At 41.6% G+C, this 18,816-nt stretch overlaps 2 protein-coding genes across 2 annotated transcripts; one reads left to right on the forward strand and one right to left on the reverse strand.

The window, feature by feature from the left end:
- Positions 1–281: 281 nt before the first annotated feature.
- Positions 282–3,139, reverse strand: LOC136437190 (Fanconi anemia group B protein-like). Its single transcript, XM_066431672.1, has 5 exons — positions 2,684–3,139; positions 1,871–2,017; positions 1,593–1,685; positions 919–1,056; positions 282–449 (listed from the first exon to the last, which is right to left on the reverse strand). Exons 1-5 carry the CDS (start codon positions 3,137–3,139, stop codon positions 282–284), a joined length of 1,002 nt encoding a protein of 333 aa, XP_066287769.1.
- Positions 3,140–3,749: 610 nt separating this feature from the next.
- LOC136437191 (motile sperm domain-containing protein 2-like) lies at positions 3,750–18,734 on the forward strand. The gene is made up of 11 exons (XM_066431673.1): positions 3,750–3,871; positions 3,982–4,036; positions 10,915–11,076; positions 11,987–12,073; positions 13,799–13,953; positions 14,890–14,950; positions 16,505–16,543; positions 17,082–17,206; positions 17,675–17,809; positions 18,250–18,356; positions 18,722–18,734. Exons 1-11 carry the CDS (start codon positions 3,836–3,838, stop codon positions 18,732–18,734), a joined length of 975 nt encoding a protein of 324 aa, XP_066287770.1. The 5' UTR covers positions 3,750–3,835.
- The last annotated feature ends 82 nt before the right edge of the window (positions 18,735–18,816 follow it).

Here is an 18,816-nt window from a genome sequence, read left to right on the forward strand (position 1 = left end):
TCCTTTAAAAGTCTACAACTTCCTTGCAGAAATGAATCTACTGAAAATCCTGATGGAAGTATAAAGAAAGTAAGAAACAGCAAGCAGATTAACATTGGACAGAGCAGAGCACTTTGGACTAATGTTTCTAACCTTTTACAGCTTAAAGTATCTGATATTCTGTGAAAAACTTCTCTGTTACACAATTGATCATAATGATTAATGCTTTCCTGAAATTTTTTTTATTATTCCGTTAACCAAGAAAATGAATTGGTGTGGCCTAAGCTGAAAATGAAATGTCCCTACCTGTCTGACTGGTTGCTGATCTCCAGTCCGACCACCCACAGGTCCAGAACCAGCCTCTGCCAGACCTGCACAACTGTGATGGGGTCCGGCAGGGGTGGGGAGGGGGGCGGCTGGTCTGGACTGGGAGAGCTACCCTTTCCATTGTACAGGCACACCAGGGAGGGCTGCAAGTGTGACACCAAAATGAGAGGAAAGTAACAAGTTAATAGAGCAACAATGAGGGACAAAACCTATGGGGATGACCTCATAAGAGATGGATGGAAAACACAAGGGCAGACTGCCACCTCCTTAATTGTGAGTGAGTGAGTGAGTGAGTGAGTGAGTGAGTGAGTGAGTGAGTGAGTGAGTGAGTGAGTGAGTGAGTGAGTGAGTGAGTGGGTGGGTTTGGGTGGGTGGGTGGGTGGGTGGGTGGGTGGGCGGGCGGGCGGGCGAGCGAGCGAGCGAGCGAGCGAGTGAGTGAGTGAGTGAGTGAGTGAGTGAGTGAGTGCCACTTGGTTGAGAGTTGGACAAGAATATGTATGTGTCATTTTGAGTTTTTGTAGCTCTATCATTCAGGGAACAGCAGATACAACAGTGGCACATACTACATAGAACAAATGTACCATGTAGGATGATTAAGGAGGGAGTTCTTACATCCTTTGGTAGGGTGGTTTGTCCAGTATCGTCACCACTCTGTAGAACCATGGCTCGTAGAGCCGTGCAGGCCTGCTGGATCACTCTGTCCTTCTGGTCTGACAGGGACCTCAGTTCCTCCAGGGATGCCTGGCTCTCCTGAGGTTCAAAACAAGGAAAACAACAGTATTCTTCACACCCTTGTACTGTACACATGATTTGATACTAGGTCTCAGCTCCTCAAAAGATGCCTGGCTCTCCTGGGATTAAACACAGACAAAAGGTAGGACAAATTACTTGTAGAGTATGGTACAATAGCCATACTATATTTGTGCAATGGTCAAGTCTTTACCTTGCATTTGGTGGTTGAGTTTGAAACCTGGCCGAGTCATACCAAAGATTTTTAAAAAAGACTATGAAAATGGCACATACTGCTTACACTCAGCAATTGGGAAAAAGGACGCCGGGGGTTAAACACATACACATCAGTGGACTAGCCCCCTTCTGTGGTGATTGCAAAAAGTTGTGTGGTCCAAGGGCTGTTGAAACGGAGATGGAACCATCTCATGCACCATCAGGTACAGGATGGAATTTAAACTAACTAATTGACAAAGAGTAAAGTATTGGTAGGTTTGACTTGGATCTTATTTTTTATTACTTCATAATTATGATGTCATAACAGTGAGTAGACTTACATATAGCCTGGCTTGTAAGGCCTGTACAGCTGACTGCATGGGTGTATTCCTGTCTGTACCTGGCACAGCTGGGTCTTCTTCAGCTTCCTCCCGCTGTTGAGATAACAGTCTTTTAGTCCACAAGCAATATAAATATGATACATGTACTACTAGACAATAAAAAGATTCATGATTTTGAGACTAAACTAAATATGTTCTTCTGGTACCAGGGAAATAGGGAAAATGTTGCAACACAAACACTTAAATAATTGTATATTGTATATAAGAAGCAAATTCACCTGTTCTGTAATGTTGCAGCCCGTCAGATCAGTAAGGAGGAAATTTTCAAAGATGAAACTCCCAGACAACAGCAGCACCTGTTGGGTCCCACAGGACAGGAAGTAGTCTGCCAGGGCTGTGTGGGCAGCCGGCCAATGGCCTGCAGGCTAGAATAAAAGAACAAGTATCATTTAGTACAGGCCCCCATTCCACTAGACGGCGCTCTCGTTGCGACCTAAATGGGATTTGCGTAACCCTTGACTTCATTATTGGAATATCATGCAAAATGTAAAAGTATGACTGAAAAGACAACAAAACACACAAAGCGTAAAAAGATATATTTTTTATCTATCAAATACGTTGAGCGCTATGTTAGATTTTATGTCGCATGCGGAGAGAGAGCCGTCCTAGTGGAATGGGGGTATCAGCAGATAAATTGAATGAATGATAAAACTCTTAGCAAAGCTCTTATCAAAAAGACTGTTTATTATACACCTATTGAATAACTTCCAAAATACATGGTTATGTGTACACAGCAATATCTTACTGTTCTTAATTACTGTCCTACATATATGCTAGCCCAATATATAGTCCTTTTTGGCACTAAATGCATGATCAGATTAGCCTAGATAGTGATACCAATTAGGTTGATTTTATACCTGGTCCTATAGATGCTATAACATTATATAGCAAGTATCAGAGCTGACATACATGTAGAATAAATCAGAATGCATACTAGCATGTACATTGTATTTCTATCTTCCCCAAAAGACATCAGAACTTTTTGTATATTACATTACGGCTACATAGTGGACACAAAAACTGAGCTGCACCTTGAAGTTGCTGCCCCACACTGCACACACCCCTCCTGTAGCTGACGTCAAAAGAACGACAGTCTCCCCTCCGCTGACGTACGCCACACGCACGTCAGATGGGTCCTGGAACGGCAGCTCACAGATCCTCCTCACCTCCCCATCCTCCAGCTCCACCAGCTGCCCCTGATTGGTCGCTAACAGAACATGTGATTGATGGACATCAGCATCCTCCTGCTCCGGATTATCCCCATCTGTTGTCTGTTTGATCAGCCTGTATTCTAACACGTACACCGCCCTCGCCACACATGCGTAGGGATGAGGGATGAAGACACTGCCATCTCTTTTCTTCCACTCTTCATCCTTGGTTTCCATGGCAACGTACATCCATTTGTGACCCCAGATGAGGTCAAGATCGGTGACGACCTCCTCTTCAGTTTCCATCTGTTGATCAGTTGAGTATGCTTCGGTTCCCATGCCAACGAGGGTCCTTCCCAGCTTTCCCCACCATAATGGGTCAAAGGTCGATGTAGCGATCTTCATCTGTTGGAATGTTCCATTGTTCTGTTTGTCAGAGGCGACATATAAATCTCCATGGTAAGGATATGCAAGCCGAGGTCCTGACAGGAGCTGGAAAGTCTTTAGGACGTCGTCGTGACACAAGTGGTGAGATGTTGACATTTGTCCACAGGGCTGAAACCTCGAATGTTCTCCATCCAGTATCAGGAACGCTGTTTGGAACACACATGGAGACCCAGAGTTTCCTTTGCAGTTATGAAGAAGAACGCATGGAAGGACGGATCCAGTGCTTTCCTCGGTCACACACTTAGCTGTTATGATCTGGAACTGCCAAAGTTCTGAACTATCAACGACACGCACTAGTGCAAAATTGCCAATAGTCTTGTCCATCTTGAAAACCCTGGCCTGAACTATAATCCCTTTTCGTGAGTCTTCAACTTCATCGAGAAATTCCACCACAAATCCTTTGTGGGATACTAGATGGTCTCTTGGAGATGCCATGGTGGAAAAAAAAGTACCCGATCTGACGAACTGCTGCGCTAAACGAGTCAAATAGGTAGCAACATTTTCACACACCCTCCCTCCAAGCTGACATCTTGTGTTTCCCGCCACGATCGGCCTGACTTCCGGGTGACCTTTGACCGACAACATCGTATGACCAAAATGGCGGAAGTTGCAGACGGCAAAGAGGTTGATCTCCGATTTTTCCTCGATTTTGTCGAGACTTTCATTGTGACTGACATTAATACTGTAGTACAAGTTCACGAAGACATGTATTAAGGTTTCTGTTTCGTTTTCAGGACCGGAAAGTGCAGATCAGAGAGCTAAGAGAGCGTTTTCTCCGAGAGCAAGCCGGTGAGTGTGCCTCTCTTCCGCTTTCTAATCACCCGTCGTTCAAACATCGCGTTCTGGAGCCCCGCGTTGGACGGACTGTTTCCAGCACACTGCGCGATCAATAGCTTTTACCACAGGAACGGGCGTACGGGCGCTTGTTCTGTTCTGTTCGAAGGGTAACACAAGGGCGTTCGTGCCAGCCCGACCTTTGACTTGTGTGACAGCGGACGATAGAACACCGCAGAGGCTTTTTGTCACGTTATCCTCAGGGCTGGCCCCCGCCCCCTGGGCTTACCGTGAAACCGCGTAATACTGTGAAACATCTAAATTAACCTTTAGCACACTGCAGTAGCCGTTTGGCACCCCGTTCTCTTTTGGTTACAGAGTTAGGCAGCAGGGAGAAGGTTAAGACAGATGTGTGGCTCTGGCTTGTTTTGTACGTCTTTGACGTTGACCATATATTTTGATCCACAACGAGCTTGACATTTCTGCTAGGCCTTTTTGCGGCGTTTTGCGTGTCAGTCCTTTTACACTGGCATGTCAGTCCTTTTGGACAGGAAGTCATACATTGAAGAGCGGCCCAAACGGGATGCCTGAATCCCTACCTACTCTACTCTATAAATGAAGAGAAAGAGTATGGAGGGAGAGAGGGGGTGGAGAGAGAGATGGAGGAGGGAGAGATATATGGATGGAGAAAGACTGAGAGGCAGAGAAGAGAGGGTGGGAGAGCTAGAGAGAGAAAGAAAGAGGGAGGGATGGATGGATGGGGAGTGATGGAGAGAAAGAGAAAAGAGAGCTTGAGAAAGCTCCTGGACCAGTGAAATGATGTACAAAATGCTACGTAAAATCTTTTAAAAAAAGCCAAAATCATGCTTCTGCATTGAGATTTGTATCAAGATACAGTGCACTGTACAAAGCATACCGCCCACCCTTGGCAGGCTGCCTAGGTGTGTAGACTTTATAAGAAAAGCAGTCATCCTTGACCACTGATCTTTTGGAAAAGGGCACCCTTTAAAGCTCTGTTCCCTTGGTAACCTTACCTTTTTTCAATGCCATGGCTAAGTATCATGATATGTAACGTTAACCATGCTTAAGATATATCATTCGCAGTACTTAAACCATAAAACATTGTGTCAGCTGTGCACTTTACTGAGGATACAGTCCACTATTTTACCCACACTTGGCAGAATGCCTAGTTGCACACAGACATATTACACCGTACAATCTTTATCTAGGGATAAGCAGTGATCTGAGCTGGAGGCACCCTTTTAAAGCAGTGAAAGATGACCTTAGCTCTTTCCAAAGGGCCTGAGTAGATGTAGCGATAGGTTGATATCTTTCACAGTCTTTGTGCGCAGGTTAGGCATGAGGTGTTTTATGTTATGCCATGGGCTCGAAGGAGTCAGCTTAAATAATCTAGACCGGCCATCAAGTTATTGCTTTTGAAAGAAATTCTATCTCTGTATGTTCGTTGGTTTCAAAGCCATGGTGTTGTCATTAACAGATGTTGCCATTGATTTTTTTGGTTTAGCATTAGAATTTAATCATCATCTGTCAACAAGGCAGCTTTGGTTTGATAGATGAATGTTGGTTACGTACTGACGTTTCCATAACAACATGGTTGCCACAGCAACATGGAAACATGCGTCATTGAAAATTCTGTGAAAATGGATTCCCCCAGGCTAAGTTGATTTGAATCCATTTAGCTGAATGTGACGTCTTGCTGAGTTGACTTTGATGTATCTCACTGAAGAAAATATCTTGCTGGCTTTTCATATCTACTCACAATTTCAGGGGAGTTGAACCATCCAGGGGGTATAGCTGATGTTTTTCATATAGCAGGCAATTAACCATCCCTCAGCTGTGTACCTGACTTTGTACCTGCCCTATAAAAGCCAGAACACACTGTACTTTCACTCATCGAGCTTTGATTATTGAAAAGCGACACACAGGGTAAAACTAGTCAATTTCTAAACGGGAACTATGCAGCTACAGCGTCTTTAGTAGCGTAGTAAGTAGCAGGGAGAAGGATGAGCAATCCACTTTTATGTCAGTTGTTTCTATTTGGCTGAACGTTTCAGAGCTATTAATGTCTATCAGCAATTGTCACTCAAAGCCTGTATTCTGGATCAGCATCTTGCAAAAACCCTGGAGATGCCATTAGCTTATACACCTGATGTAACAGGAGAGTCTGGGGGAAAAGATGAAGGTATAAGATGGAGGACTGATGTTATGTGAGCCGGTACCATATGGTAGCTTGCTTTCACAGCCTATAGACTTGTTTCAGGTTTCAATTAGATGAAATGTCACTGTCTGGAGCGCCGTCTCCGTAGGGTTGCTTTGAAAAAAGAGATAAGTCTCATCAGGATCCGGATTTTAAGGCCATTTGAAGTTAAACAGGTGTACAAATTATGAGCTTGTATGCTGAGGAGACGAGCTTTTGTGCTGTGAGATTGTTGTGAGATTCACAAAGCAAAATGATACAAATATACACCCATATATATTATTATGTGAAATATTAGTTCAGTAATTATGGATTCATGTTTATCTGTATAAATGATTTGGTATCTCTGTCAAGTAATTGCCCTTTATGTTCACCTGTACATGTTTTTCAACCTTCTGTAAAGTACTTGTTGATTTTGTTATTATGTACCTCTGTCACCTCACCGTCGTATGTATCATTTATCATATTATTTTAGTGTCTCATATTTTTGTAAGCCCACATGGGCTGGGAGCATAAAGAGCAAGACATTTGAATACAATATCATTAATTCATTCATATACATGAACCAAATAGGTACAAATGTTAATGTATTCACATATCAATCTTTCATCTTTCTGCAGTTGTTTCATAAGCCATGTCAAGTAATGAACAAACATCTATATCAAAGACTTCAATGCTGATGTGTTAAGTCAAAGAGCGGTTATACCATTCATTTATACAGATACAGATACAGAATGCCCTTTCTTCTGATAGTAGAGCTAGAATTAGCAAGAACCGATGCTCTTTTCTGGGACAGGCCCTGGCTGAAGGTCAGTCCTGAGGTATACATGTTAGCTTGATAACCAGACTGATAGAAACAGGGATTACACAGTGACAAGCTCCCTTTCTGTTGGGACAGACAGAGATAGTCCCTGGGGCTCTTCTGACATCCACAGCTCTGTTATGTGTCAGCGTTCTTATTGATTTATCAGCTAGCTTTCTACGGTACAGCAAACAAGAAGACCTTGAAAGGTATGCAACCCTTCTGGGAAATAATGTTGGTTTGCTGAAAACTATTTCCCAAAACTGGTGTAATCTAAAGGAGTGCAGAGGTCAGATTTAGGAAATGCTATTACCAGAGGGAGCAAACATAGCTGAACTTCATGATATGAAATTGGTAAAAGTGTATTTTAGTAAGGTAATAAAGTGATAGATTCAACAACAAAAAATTAACAACATGGGCTCCAAAACAATGAGTGGAACTGAAGAAAATTTAAAGCCCTGGTGTCAGAAAATAGTGGTGTCGGAACATAGGGGTGTAACTGGAAACACATTTTACTTGATGCATATAAGGGTGATTCAGGTGAAACTGTACTGCGGCTGATACGATCTGTCTGTAGCTGTTGATGGATTCCGTCTCCCCCATTGATTACTGTTATCTGCTCGTTAGCACGTAATCCGAGCCTAAATCATTAATGGCTGACACGGCAGAATCCATCTGTCGGTGTTAATGTAGGCTAAGATCAGATGTGTGTGTTACATGTGGTAACTTCAATGAACTGAATAAGGCCATAGCATATCATTTGCTTGTTTATCAGACCCGCTATCATAAAGATGTTGAATCAAAAGGAATTATCGTTGATGAATTTGCATATGTTGTGATTATAAATTTAGTATCATTTAGCACAAATGGATTACAGTTGTATAGCATTAGGCCATTAGTCATTTCGAGAAGTCATGATTTTCATAATGCTCGGTGGTTAAAATTCAATCATAGTTTTAACCTTGTCCCTGCTGCCTAACCCTGTAACCAATGAGGAATTGGTAGGCAAACAGTGCATACAGTGTGCTAAAGGTTAATACATTTAGCCTACCCACAGACCAATATGCAAGGTCCATTCTTGAATGTCCATTATTCTTTCACAAAACAAGAAAGCAACAGACAGCACAAAAAAACCTCTATAGAAAGGTCATAGAGCTTCATAATGGGCCATAGCAATGTCTGGGGTGTCCTTCATTTGGCACTTATCGTGCACATCATGTGTGACTCTCATTAGCCAGGTAATGTCCATCTCAAATGTTGTGCTTGTCAGGCCGACAGGTCTTTGTAGAAGCCATCGTTGTTTCATCTATATGTTAACAAGCTGACAAGAGTCATACTGACTACGAATGGCTCATTGACGTTTATTCACATTGATGAAATATTATACCCACAGGCTCTGTCTCATGACTGAAAGGATTGGGAAGTCTGAAAATTACATTTGATGCCTAGAGCTACTGTATAGTCCTGACAAGTCATTATATGGCCATAGGCCTGCGGCTTAACGTTGGTGAATTATTTAGCTGAGTTGTCACCTCAGAAAAACCCAGATAGTGTTTCACTTTGCTATTTTCCAACACAGTTCCATCAGCACATGTGATAAATCATTGCCACAGATGGGATGATGTTCATCTTTTACCACTCTAATCCCTCAAGTACTTCTTGACAGCGTTGGGTTGATTATTTTTGTGACCAATTGGGAGTATTTCAATTTCAATGTAGGTGCTAAAAGCATTGCATATTTAGATCTTGAACCACTTTGGTTAGCTACCTGACGAGCTACTCTTCCACTGGTTATGACAGAGAAGATGGATTAGGGTCTTTTAGGGATATATACATATATATACACAGTATATCCAGGTTCACTGTACTCCAGAAGTTCCCCCAAGCTCTTTTTGAGAAGAACTATGAACAGTAGATTATGGCTTCACATCCCATCCTATTAAGTACTGCAGCCATTTCCAGTAGCAGGCTTATCGAATGAGCAACCACAGTTGGGATTATAACTCCCAACCTCTTTGTCCAAATGCAGGGTTGCTAACCATTGCACTCTATATGCAGACATAGTTGTAAGAAAAGGAAAAAAGGCATTGATAGATTCAAGTGAAGTGTCGACAAATCTATGCCTATGCTGTCCCTGGTGCTGAAAGTATGGATATCATAACTTTTCTACTGCCTGAAATGAAAAATGCTGCTATCAGTATCACTATACATTTGGATATTGTTTTGACATGTGAACTGTTCAAAAATCTAATAGCAATTTACCATTAAGAAATAATCATTATAGTATGTCCTGAGGTTATGCTGCAGTTCCACAGAAAGCTGCCAGGGGTCCCATAATGTGATTTCTTCATTTTGTATTTTGTCAACAATTACCAACGTACCAAGTAGCATACAGATTCATCCACAACTTCTTCAGTTATGCTGTCTACAAACACACGGAGACACATGCAAACAACATGAAAAATATAGCTTTCTTGGCAAAGGTACTGAATATCTGTGCTTTCCTTGGTGCTGAAAGTATGGATATCATAGCGTTTCCTTCTAATGTCTACTTTCCAGAAATGCCAAAATGCTGCTATCCCTTTCCCTTTGCCAGTGGATATTGTTTTGGAATGTGAGTTGAATATCAAACATGAGAGACTGCCAGTATGATGAAACCTGAAGATTACTCTGCACTACTTTGGGAAACTTTCTGTCTGCTGTCTGTATTAAACCTGTCTGCCAACAGCTATTGACCTTTTCTGTTACTAAACCTCACCAGACAAGATACAATGGCTTCTTGCTGTTTCTCCTTTTCAGGCTGTCCTCAATGTCTTGACACTGCTCTTTAATCCATTTCCCGTTTGCTTCCTTCATATCTTTCTTGTTCTTTTGGTCAATAGCTCTGTACTGCTTGTATGTATTAAATCTGTCTGCCAATAGACATTGAACTTTTCTGTTCCTTAAAAGCACCAGACAAGATACAATGGTTTCCTGCTGTCATTACTTTTCGTGCTGCTCAATGTCTTGACACTGTTCTTCAATCCATTTTGCTCCTGCCTTCTTCATATCATCATTCATATCATGTCTTCCTTGATCTTCTGGTTAATGGCTCTGTTCTTATGTCTATATCAAATCTGTCTGCCGGCAGATATAATATATCATATTGATCTTTTCTGTTCCTAAAAACCACCAGACAAGAAACAATTCCCACATCCTCCCTTGTCCCGAGATGGCTGATGTCCCCTATATGATGTTAGCTTATGTTATTACCGGACATATTGCAGACATCGGCAGACTGTCATGTTTGATAAGCAACACATTCCAAAACAATGTCCATGGGGGAGAAGTACAGCTGCAGCAGCTCACGCCATTTCAGAAATTCCTGGTTGAAATGACAATCCATAATGTCTATACTTTCAGTGCCACAGACAGAATATGTAGTCTTGCTCATCATGCTTTGCCCCCTGCAAATATTGGGTAAATGTGTACAACCTGCTATGGACACAAAGCCTACCTTGTCAAACAAAAGTGTGAATACATGCAAGCACACAACATGTTCTTTTTTATAAAAACTCTACTTGGTGCATATGGTTACAGTCCTATGTTGTGACTGCCCTATGTTTCGACAGTCCTATGTGCGAATGTTCTGACACGCCTCTATTTTCTGTCGCCCCTATGTTCCAGCATCCCCTAACCCTAACCCCATCCCTTGGTCTGTTGGAACATAGGGCTGTCCCCAATGCATACATGTTTGTAATATGTATCAATTCTTAATGCAAGTTATCATTTCGGGCTGATATTGTTCCCATTCTTGCATTAGATTTGTCATATTCCCCCAAGGATGTTATCCTGATGGCGTGTCCAAAACGATGTTCTATTGTGTTTTCACAGACGCCATTACGCAGAACGACCTGTTTGACCCTCGGGACATTGCCAAGGTCAGGAAGGATGACGAGTACTTGGAGAGCTACCTGCTGTCCCGCCCCACCCCTGAAGCCGCCTACGACATGCTTGTCAGCGCGCTGAAGTGGAGGAAGGAGTTCGGAGTTTATGGTGACTTGGGTTTTTCTCTCTTAAAACCCCTGAAAGTTTGATTGTTCATTCTGACCCTTGAAGTGCCTAGTGGCACATGGGGCAGTAAATTTTCCTTGCTGTTTCTGTAGCAGGGTATATTTTTACAGGGAGGGGTTTCATGTCCCTTCCGAAAGACGAGTGCAGTCCCAACTAAGATGCCTTTCTCAGGAATAAACCCGGGTTTCCAAGTTACCAACTAATTGGAAGCAGGAGCCCAACTGTGAGGCTTCTACCAGTTGAAGTTCCGAGTTTATGGTGACTTGTGTTTTGTATCTCTCTCAAAGCCCCTGTCACACCTCAGGAAAATAAATCAGTCAATTCAATAGGTCTGTGGGCTCTAGATGACATTTTTGGCAGTAATAGACCTGGTGTTCTTTCGATCATTGCATGATTTTAAGAGATGGAGTGTATTTTCAGGTGAAAAATATGCTTGAGTCTCTGGCAAGTTTTCAATTTGGCAACATTCTGACGCTCAACAAATGTGACCGAAGCTTGTTGCCTGTGTGACAGGGGCTTTAAAAACGTCTGGGCATGATCTTTCATATGCTCTTTTATCAGTAAATCTGCACAGGTCTTAAACTATCACTGGATTATGTGTGAAAACTCATATCACTAGTTATTTATATTTGGTTAGTCCTTCAACAGCAATGCGCTGCTGCAGTATAAACAAATAAAGTCCTTATAACGTTGTCAGACTGAAATACTGTTAGTATAGTATTTCTAATATTCCAGCCAGACATTTTTTACTGATTGCCAGAAGTTAGGAAAAATTTTACCAGTACATGTGACATGATAGCATAGCACACAAGTCATATAGTTGGATGTAAACAAAGTTAGAATCATGTATGAATAGTTCCTAGTACATGTAATACCGACTTTGTTATTTCAGACATTTCTGAGTCCAGCCTACCTGTGGCCACGTTTGAGAAGGGAGCCATGTTTGCACACAACGAGGACAAGGAGGGGCATCCCATCTGTGAGTTTACTCATTTGTATGACTGTTTAGGCCACACCAATTTGACTTGCTGGTTCTCAGATTTAAAAAAAAGATATGCTCAACTAGAAAAACAGAATGAAAACAAAGCTGGTGGACCAAGATCATGGTTCAGTCAGTTTTTGTCTGGAATACAGTCATATTTAAGTTCCCTGCCCTCTGCTTTTATGATGTCTGCTTGCTATACTTTCACGTTAGAATATCTGAGAACCTAGGAAATATATTGATGTGGCCTTTGGACACACATCCAGGGCTGTCCAGCTAGCCTGTGGATATTACAAAGGGCTAGCCTTGCTGACAAAGACAATACAGATGGTATTGAGGTTTTGACATGTATGATGACAATGGATACCAATATTCTATGGGCATTAAAACTACTACATATTGTATTATATATAATATCTATAAAGTATTTACAGCAAGAAGTAAGGGTCAATGTGTACTCTGAGTGGGTGCCTAGACATTCCCAGAGTTTCCCTTTAAAGGAGGCAGTGGTGGTTGCCATGCGAGCATCAGTTGAGAAGGACTGGTGTTCCAGAGTGGCATTGCTTGGTAGCACTCTGTCAGATCAATGAACCTGGAAGCCCAGGTTAGCCCTGCTGTAATGCCTTCAGCTTGAGCCACTTTTCCTTGCCTGTGTGGTAGATAGCATCACCAAGATAATGGGGTGACTCAGAAGTTACGTTCTGTGACGGATGATCATGAGGCGGATATCGTTGTATTTTAGGAACAGAGACTGTCTGTGGTTCCTCCAGGCCTAACAGTATCTTGCGTACACATGTGGTGCATGTACAAACATGTACATCTACAGTTGCTTTCCGTATAGAGGGAACAGCATCTAATCGGCATATAGAGGTGAACCTAATGTGAAGACACAAGAAGACAGGTGTAGCCTAAGTGGCGGTCGCATCTTCATGTAGTGCAGTCTGCAGACTTTGCTAAAGAAGTACAGAAGGATTTGTAGTTGGATGGAATCAAATCTTGAAAACAGCTACCTTAAAAACAGCTACTTTATGATTCTTTTTTTTAAAGTCTATTGTAATGATTTTGTGACTTAACGTTCAACATTTTTGTTATTTCCTTGTTGTAGATTTGGGTTTCGTTTTTCACACAAATTTGTATACTGTTGGGGACTTTGTCTTGTGGGCCAGGCTTGTCAGTGGAAACTATTCAAGGATTTTCAAACACAATTCTTCCCTTAGTTATACAATTTGAGCCTTGTTCCAACACATGCAAAGGAAACAGGAATGCAGCACCATTTTATCTTATTGGTTGTCATCACGCTTCCGGATTCTGGAAAGTCAGTGCAGTGAATCAGACATCTGATGAAGGTTGATGAGATGGACTGAAAAATGATGGTGTTTCCTTTGTGTTGGAAAAAAGATCGAATTGAACAACTATGGATTCTATCAACACAGATGAGCTCTCATTCAATCCATCCCATATTTTCAAACACATCTTTGTAACGCGTCCCGTCTTGCCTCTGACGGTTTTTCTACCGCTGGGTAGGATTTACAGTGAATAACACCAAGGCCAGGATGCACTTACTGATGGTTTATTCACTCCATCTCTCAGCAGACGTACATGTGAGGGCCTTAGATCTTCTCTCTGGATTCTTACACATGCATGTTAGTCTATGTCATGTGATAGTCCATGCTGATACTACAAACCTAACGCCACATATTACAATCTTCCCTGTTCCCCCAGTGATTTTCATTGCGAAGCTGCACAAGAAGGACTCATCGAAGTACCAGGAGCTGTGTCGGTTCCTGGTGTTCTGGCTGGAGAGGATCAGCACCAGGAACCCGGGGAAGCAGATGACCATCATGTTCGACATGATGGAATCGGGGCTGGGTAATATGGTGGGTTATGTTTAGGTCACGATTGCTCCGGTGCCCGTAGGGGGTGTAGTCCCAGCCGGGCCCCGAAGTCACAAATGTGTCCCGGTTGGACTGCCAGGTACATGGGGGTACCTCCCGGTTTTTGCACGATTAGCTTGTGGCGTCTATTTGTTGCCGGGTCCCATTTTGATTTTAAGTCTTAGTTAGAATGATTTGGGGTCCAGGCCTTGATAAAAAATTACCCTACGGGGTGTCCAACAGGGCAACGTAGGGGGTCACGCCCAAAAGTTTTTAAAAAAGGCCTGTCAACTTATTGTCGGGGCCCCTTTTTCTAATTTGGACCTAAGCATTAACAGGAATGCAGCACCATTTCATCTTATTTGTTGTTGATGTTTTAGAAATGTTTAAGAAATTGTTAGTTTATGTAAGAAATGAACAAAGGTACTCATATTCAAGTGGAATGAAAAAATTAATACCTATGCTGTCCTTGGTGCTGAAAGTATAGATATCATAACTTTTTATTTCAAACTTCTACTACCTGAATTGCCAAAATGCTGCTGTTGCTGTCCCTTTGCCCAGTGGATATTGTTCTGAAGTGGAAATGGTATTAACATCCCAAGTTTGTTGAAGAGAGTCAATTGACCTATTTCTAGCATTAGCTATTTGACATGATAGCAACAGGCCTAGGGCTAGGCAATATGGTGGTTTAACCATAAGGTTGCACCGTTTTATTTTATTGTTTATGTCAGTCACTCTGAAGTAAACAATGAAGCGAGAAACAAAATTAAAACTTCTGAAACTGTGTATTGATCATTTGGTTCAGCATAATTTTTTCATAAATCCAAGAACTAACAAATTGGATTGCATTTATTTACTCTTAATTATAGCCTTGTACAAAATAATGAAAATGCTTACATTTTACTTCCCAAAAACTTAATATCGTCTTCTCTTTTCCAGGATATGGATTTCATTAGGTTCTTAATCAACTGTTTCAAGAACTACTTTCCCAACCAGCTTGGTGAGTTGCCTGTTTGTTTGTTTGTTTGTGTTTAATTTGTTTTGCATAATCTGTAAACTGTCTTTAGGCATAACACACTAGTTTTTACAGCAAGTACAAGCTGCATAAGACCAGACTGTGAAATTTGGGGTATGGCCCTCCTCAAACACTGGACCTCCATTTAATGGCCTGTCCAAGGGATAGGTACTCATTTTTCTTTTTTTGAGTGGAGTCAGGAAATTTGCATCAAGTACCTTCCCAAGGGCACAACATCGGGGCATCTCAGGGGTTTGAACACAGGACATCTTGATTCAGGGCCAAACTCTCTAACCATTATGCCACAGAATGCCACGAGAGTTCTTGATAAGCTGTTATAGCTTCCCTCCATTGATATCAGATTCAATACATCATGGGGTAGACTTTCAGCGGAAATGAATTGAGAGGAATTACCCTTTGGGAAGGGGAAACCACTTAGACCTCATATGAAATGCTGCGGCATGGAAAAATCAATGTTCACTGAGCCAGGCTTAGAGTGGAAATGTGACCAGCTGCTTAAGTGTTGGTGTTGACTGAGCCAATGAAAATCTGTCTTGATCGAGTTTTAGCTTACAGAAATCTTCACACTTATCTTTCACTTCTGGTGACGAGAATGGCTGGGTGGATTCAGCCTGCTCCTTTCAAGAAGTGCAATGAACAGTGGGCCATAGATATATTGATGTACAGTTGATAAAGTAAAAACAGAGATATGAAGATTGATCAAATTCAAGTTTCTTAACTTTTTGTGGTGAGGGTACATGTAGTTTCAGCTTACTGAAAAGCTGGTCTTCCACTGGTCACAAAAAGGAGGACAAGCTCCAACATACATGTAATACAGGCTCAATGTACCAGATAAATTCAGCCTGCTCCTTTCAAGAAGTGCAATGAACAGTGGGCCATAGATATATTGATGTACAGTTGATAAAGTAAAAACAGTGATATGAAGTTTTTTTAACTTGTTGTGGTGAGGGTACACATAGTTTCAGCGTACTGAAAAGCTGGTCTTCCACTGGTCACAATAAGAGGGACATATTGCATACAGCACATACAGGCTCAGTCAATGCACTAGATAAATTGCGCTGCTATTTTGAAGAAGTGCAATGAACAGTGGGTCATAGATATATTGATATACAATTATTGATGAAGTAATAATGGAGATATGTTTCATCAAATTTAAGAATCTGAAGTTTTTGTTTAGTTTTAGTTTTTTATACTACTGAAAAGCTGATCTTCCACTGGTCGTAAAAAGGAGGAAAGGTGTACATGTGCAACATAGTACAGACTTAATATAATAGATAAATTCCCCTGCTGTTTTCAACAAGGGTAACAGACAGTGGGCCATAGATATGATACCTTTATATAGAATATATTCTATTCTAAGGACTGCATTTGCATTCTGTAGCAAAAAAAAAGCCTGGATACAAACTCAAAACCTTAAGACCAGAAGCAGTCTCACTAACATTACTTAATGTCTGCAACTGACTTGTCATGGGTATCTGAGACAGATCTTTAACCATCACTTTGATTTCTCTTCCTCAGCCTACCTGCTGGTCTATGAAATGCCATGGATTCTCAACAGTAAGTTACTTTCTACAATGCAAATGAATGATTCCTTAACATACTAGTACATGTATCTTGAATCTTGAAAAAGAAGACAAGGCAAATCTTCCCATGACCTAAAAGATTTATAAAACCCCATTCCACACTGTGAATCCACAGTCAACAAGGATTTATTTTTGTCACTTGAATTGATCATTATCTTCATTGTCTGTTTCACATGTATATTCCCTTACATTATGCATTTGCTACACTATCATTGATAGCTGTATCATTTACATACATTAGGGCTAATAGCCACCATGGCACTTGATAAGCTAGAAAATTGCACTACACATTATTTCTGTTACAAATATTAAACTCAAGCTTTTGAATATTTAAAAGAGCTTTTTCAAAACAAAATGCTAAATGTCTAACGTTAAGACCATAAAGTTTAATGTTAAAGCTGGAGCTAAAGCTAGAATCATATCCAGTTGCTTGAGTAACTTCTATTTGGGGTATCTTATTGCGTCTAACCTTCATCGACGTATCAAAACCATGTAATGTTGCATCCCTTCAGCTGCCTGGAAGATTATCAAAACGTGGCTCCCGCCTGATTCTGTCAAGAAGATCAAGTTTGTGAACCGTAACGAGGTTCAGCAGTATATCTCCCCCGACCAGCTGGCTACTCGCATGGGAGGCACGGTGGGTTCTCGTCCTTGTTTGCTTGTAGTGCAAACCTGGTAAACCGTGCCATGGCGTAACACATCAGGTAAACTTTGTACTTAAGAGTACAAGCTGCATATCCGGACAGATCTGTTTGATCCACTCATAACAGGAAGGACCCCTGCTCTTTTTGATAAGTGTGGTGGGTTCTTTTACGTTCTCAAGGTGTGGCTGTCCTCAAACACGGGACCTCCATTTAACGTCCTATCCGAGAGACGTTCCTAACCGAAGCTATGTAATCATTTTTACCCGAGTGAAGTGGGGAAAGTCGTGTAAAGTGCCTTTCCCAAGGGCATAACGTCAACAGGACAAATCAGGGAACCCCGGATTCGACCCCGATATCTGGGCCAAACACCCTACCACTACACCACTGCAACGCCACAACATGTATTTTCCCTGTATAGATAAAGAAATAAATGAAATGATTGTGTTTTTATCTCCCTTCAGGACACATTCCTGTACACGTACCCACCCCTGCCTGACGACCTCCCCAACCCCTCCACACCCAGGGGCACCCCTCCCGAGTCCCCCAACATTGTACGGGCCAATGGGGAGGTCTCTAACAACCCAAGCTCCAGAAAGGTCAGTTGGCATATCATACCTAGTATGTATACTTGGTTTTGATTAGTCAACTACAATTCTGATCATCTAGATACAAACCCCAGAAATCAAAGCTGGACCACTTTCTGTCAGTTTTGCAGAAATTTGGTTTTCAAATCGGATTTGAAAACCAAATTTTGGTAGATTTTTCTACTTTTGGTAAACCATTCCTGTCTAGATCTGGTGGGTCTTGAACAGATTAAGACGATTGGGAAGAAAGACTCCATTCCTTTTTCAACCTGAATCAGGAAATCCATGGTGGTGTTGCAGAATTAACTACTATTTTGATTTTTATCTTACTGAAAAATTATTGCACTGCATAGTCTGCACTGCTAAAAGCTGAAGACTGCATGTTACATCCATGATATCCTAATATAGTAGTGTAGCAATGTTTACGATGGATGATATGTACCTGTCTACAGGTGACGTTCTCAGCTGACACAAAGGACAGTGTGCGAAGAAGACACAGTGACTCCGGGGCGGCGGGAGGGGACACAAAATCTGACAAAGGGGTGAGGAGTTACATTAGGTTGTCCTGTACTTCAGTTACATGTATCAGGAACAGAGAAATTAATAGACAAATTTCATTAAGTTAAGTTATAGTATCCCTGACGTCTTGATAAGATTCATAGGGGTGGTGCCCATCTCCATCTCTGTCTGTAGCCCTTGGGCCACACATTTGTGCAAGTCACTACAGCAGGGAGCTGGTGATATGTGTGTAACTTCCATACCAATTGCTGAGTGCTAAGCAGAGATAGCAGGTCATACCATTTTTAGAGTCTTTGGTATGACCATGCGTAAGGCAAACCCTCTACCCACTAGACCATTGCACATTGACAAATTTCATACCTTTCATATATTACTTGTTGTAGATTTTCTATCTTACTATCTAAGGTTAAGAAAATAGAAAGGAAAACCTTTCTGTTAACGGCACTTTTGCTAATGTTGTAATTTAGTTTGCTTTAATCATAAGTGAAATACCTTCAAGT

The sequence above is a fragment of the Branchiostoma lanceolatum genome, chromosome 6 (genome assembly GCF_035083965.1).
Source record: "Branchiostoma lanceolatum isolate klBraLanc5 chromosome 6, klBraLanc5.hap2, whole genome shotgun sequence".
NCBI classification, from domain to species: domain Eukaryota; kingdom Metazoa; phylum Chordata; class Leptocardii; order Amphioxiformes; family Branchiostomatidae; genus Branchiostoma; species Branchiostoma lanceolatum.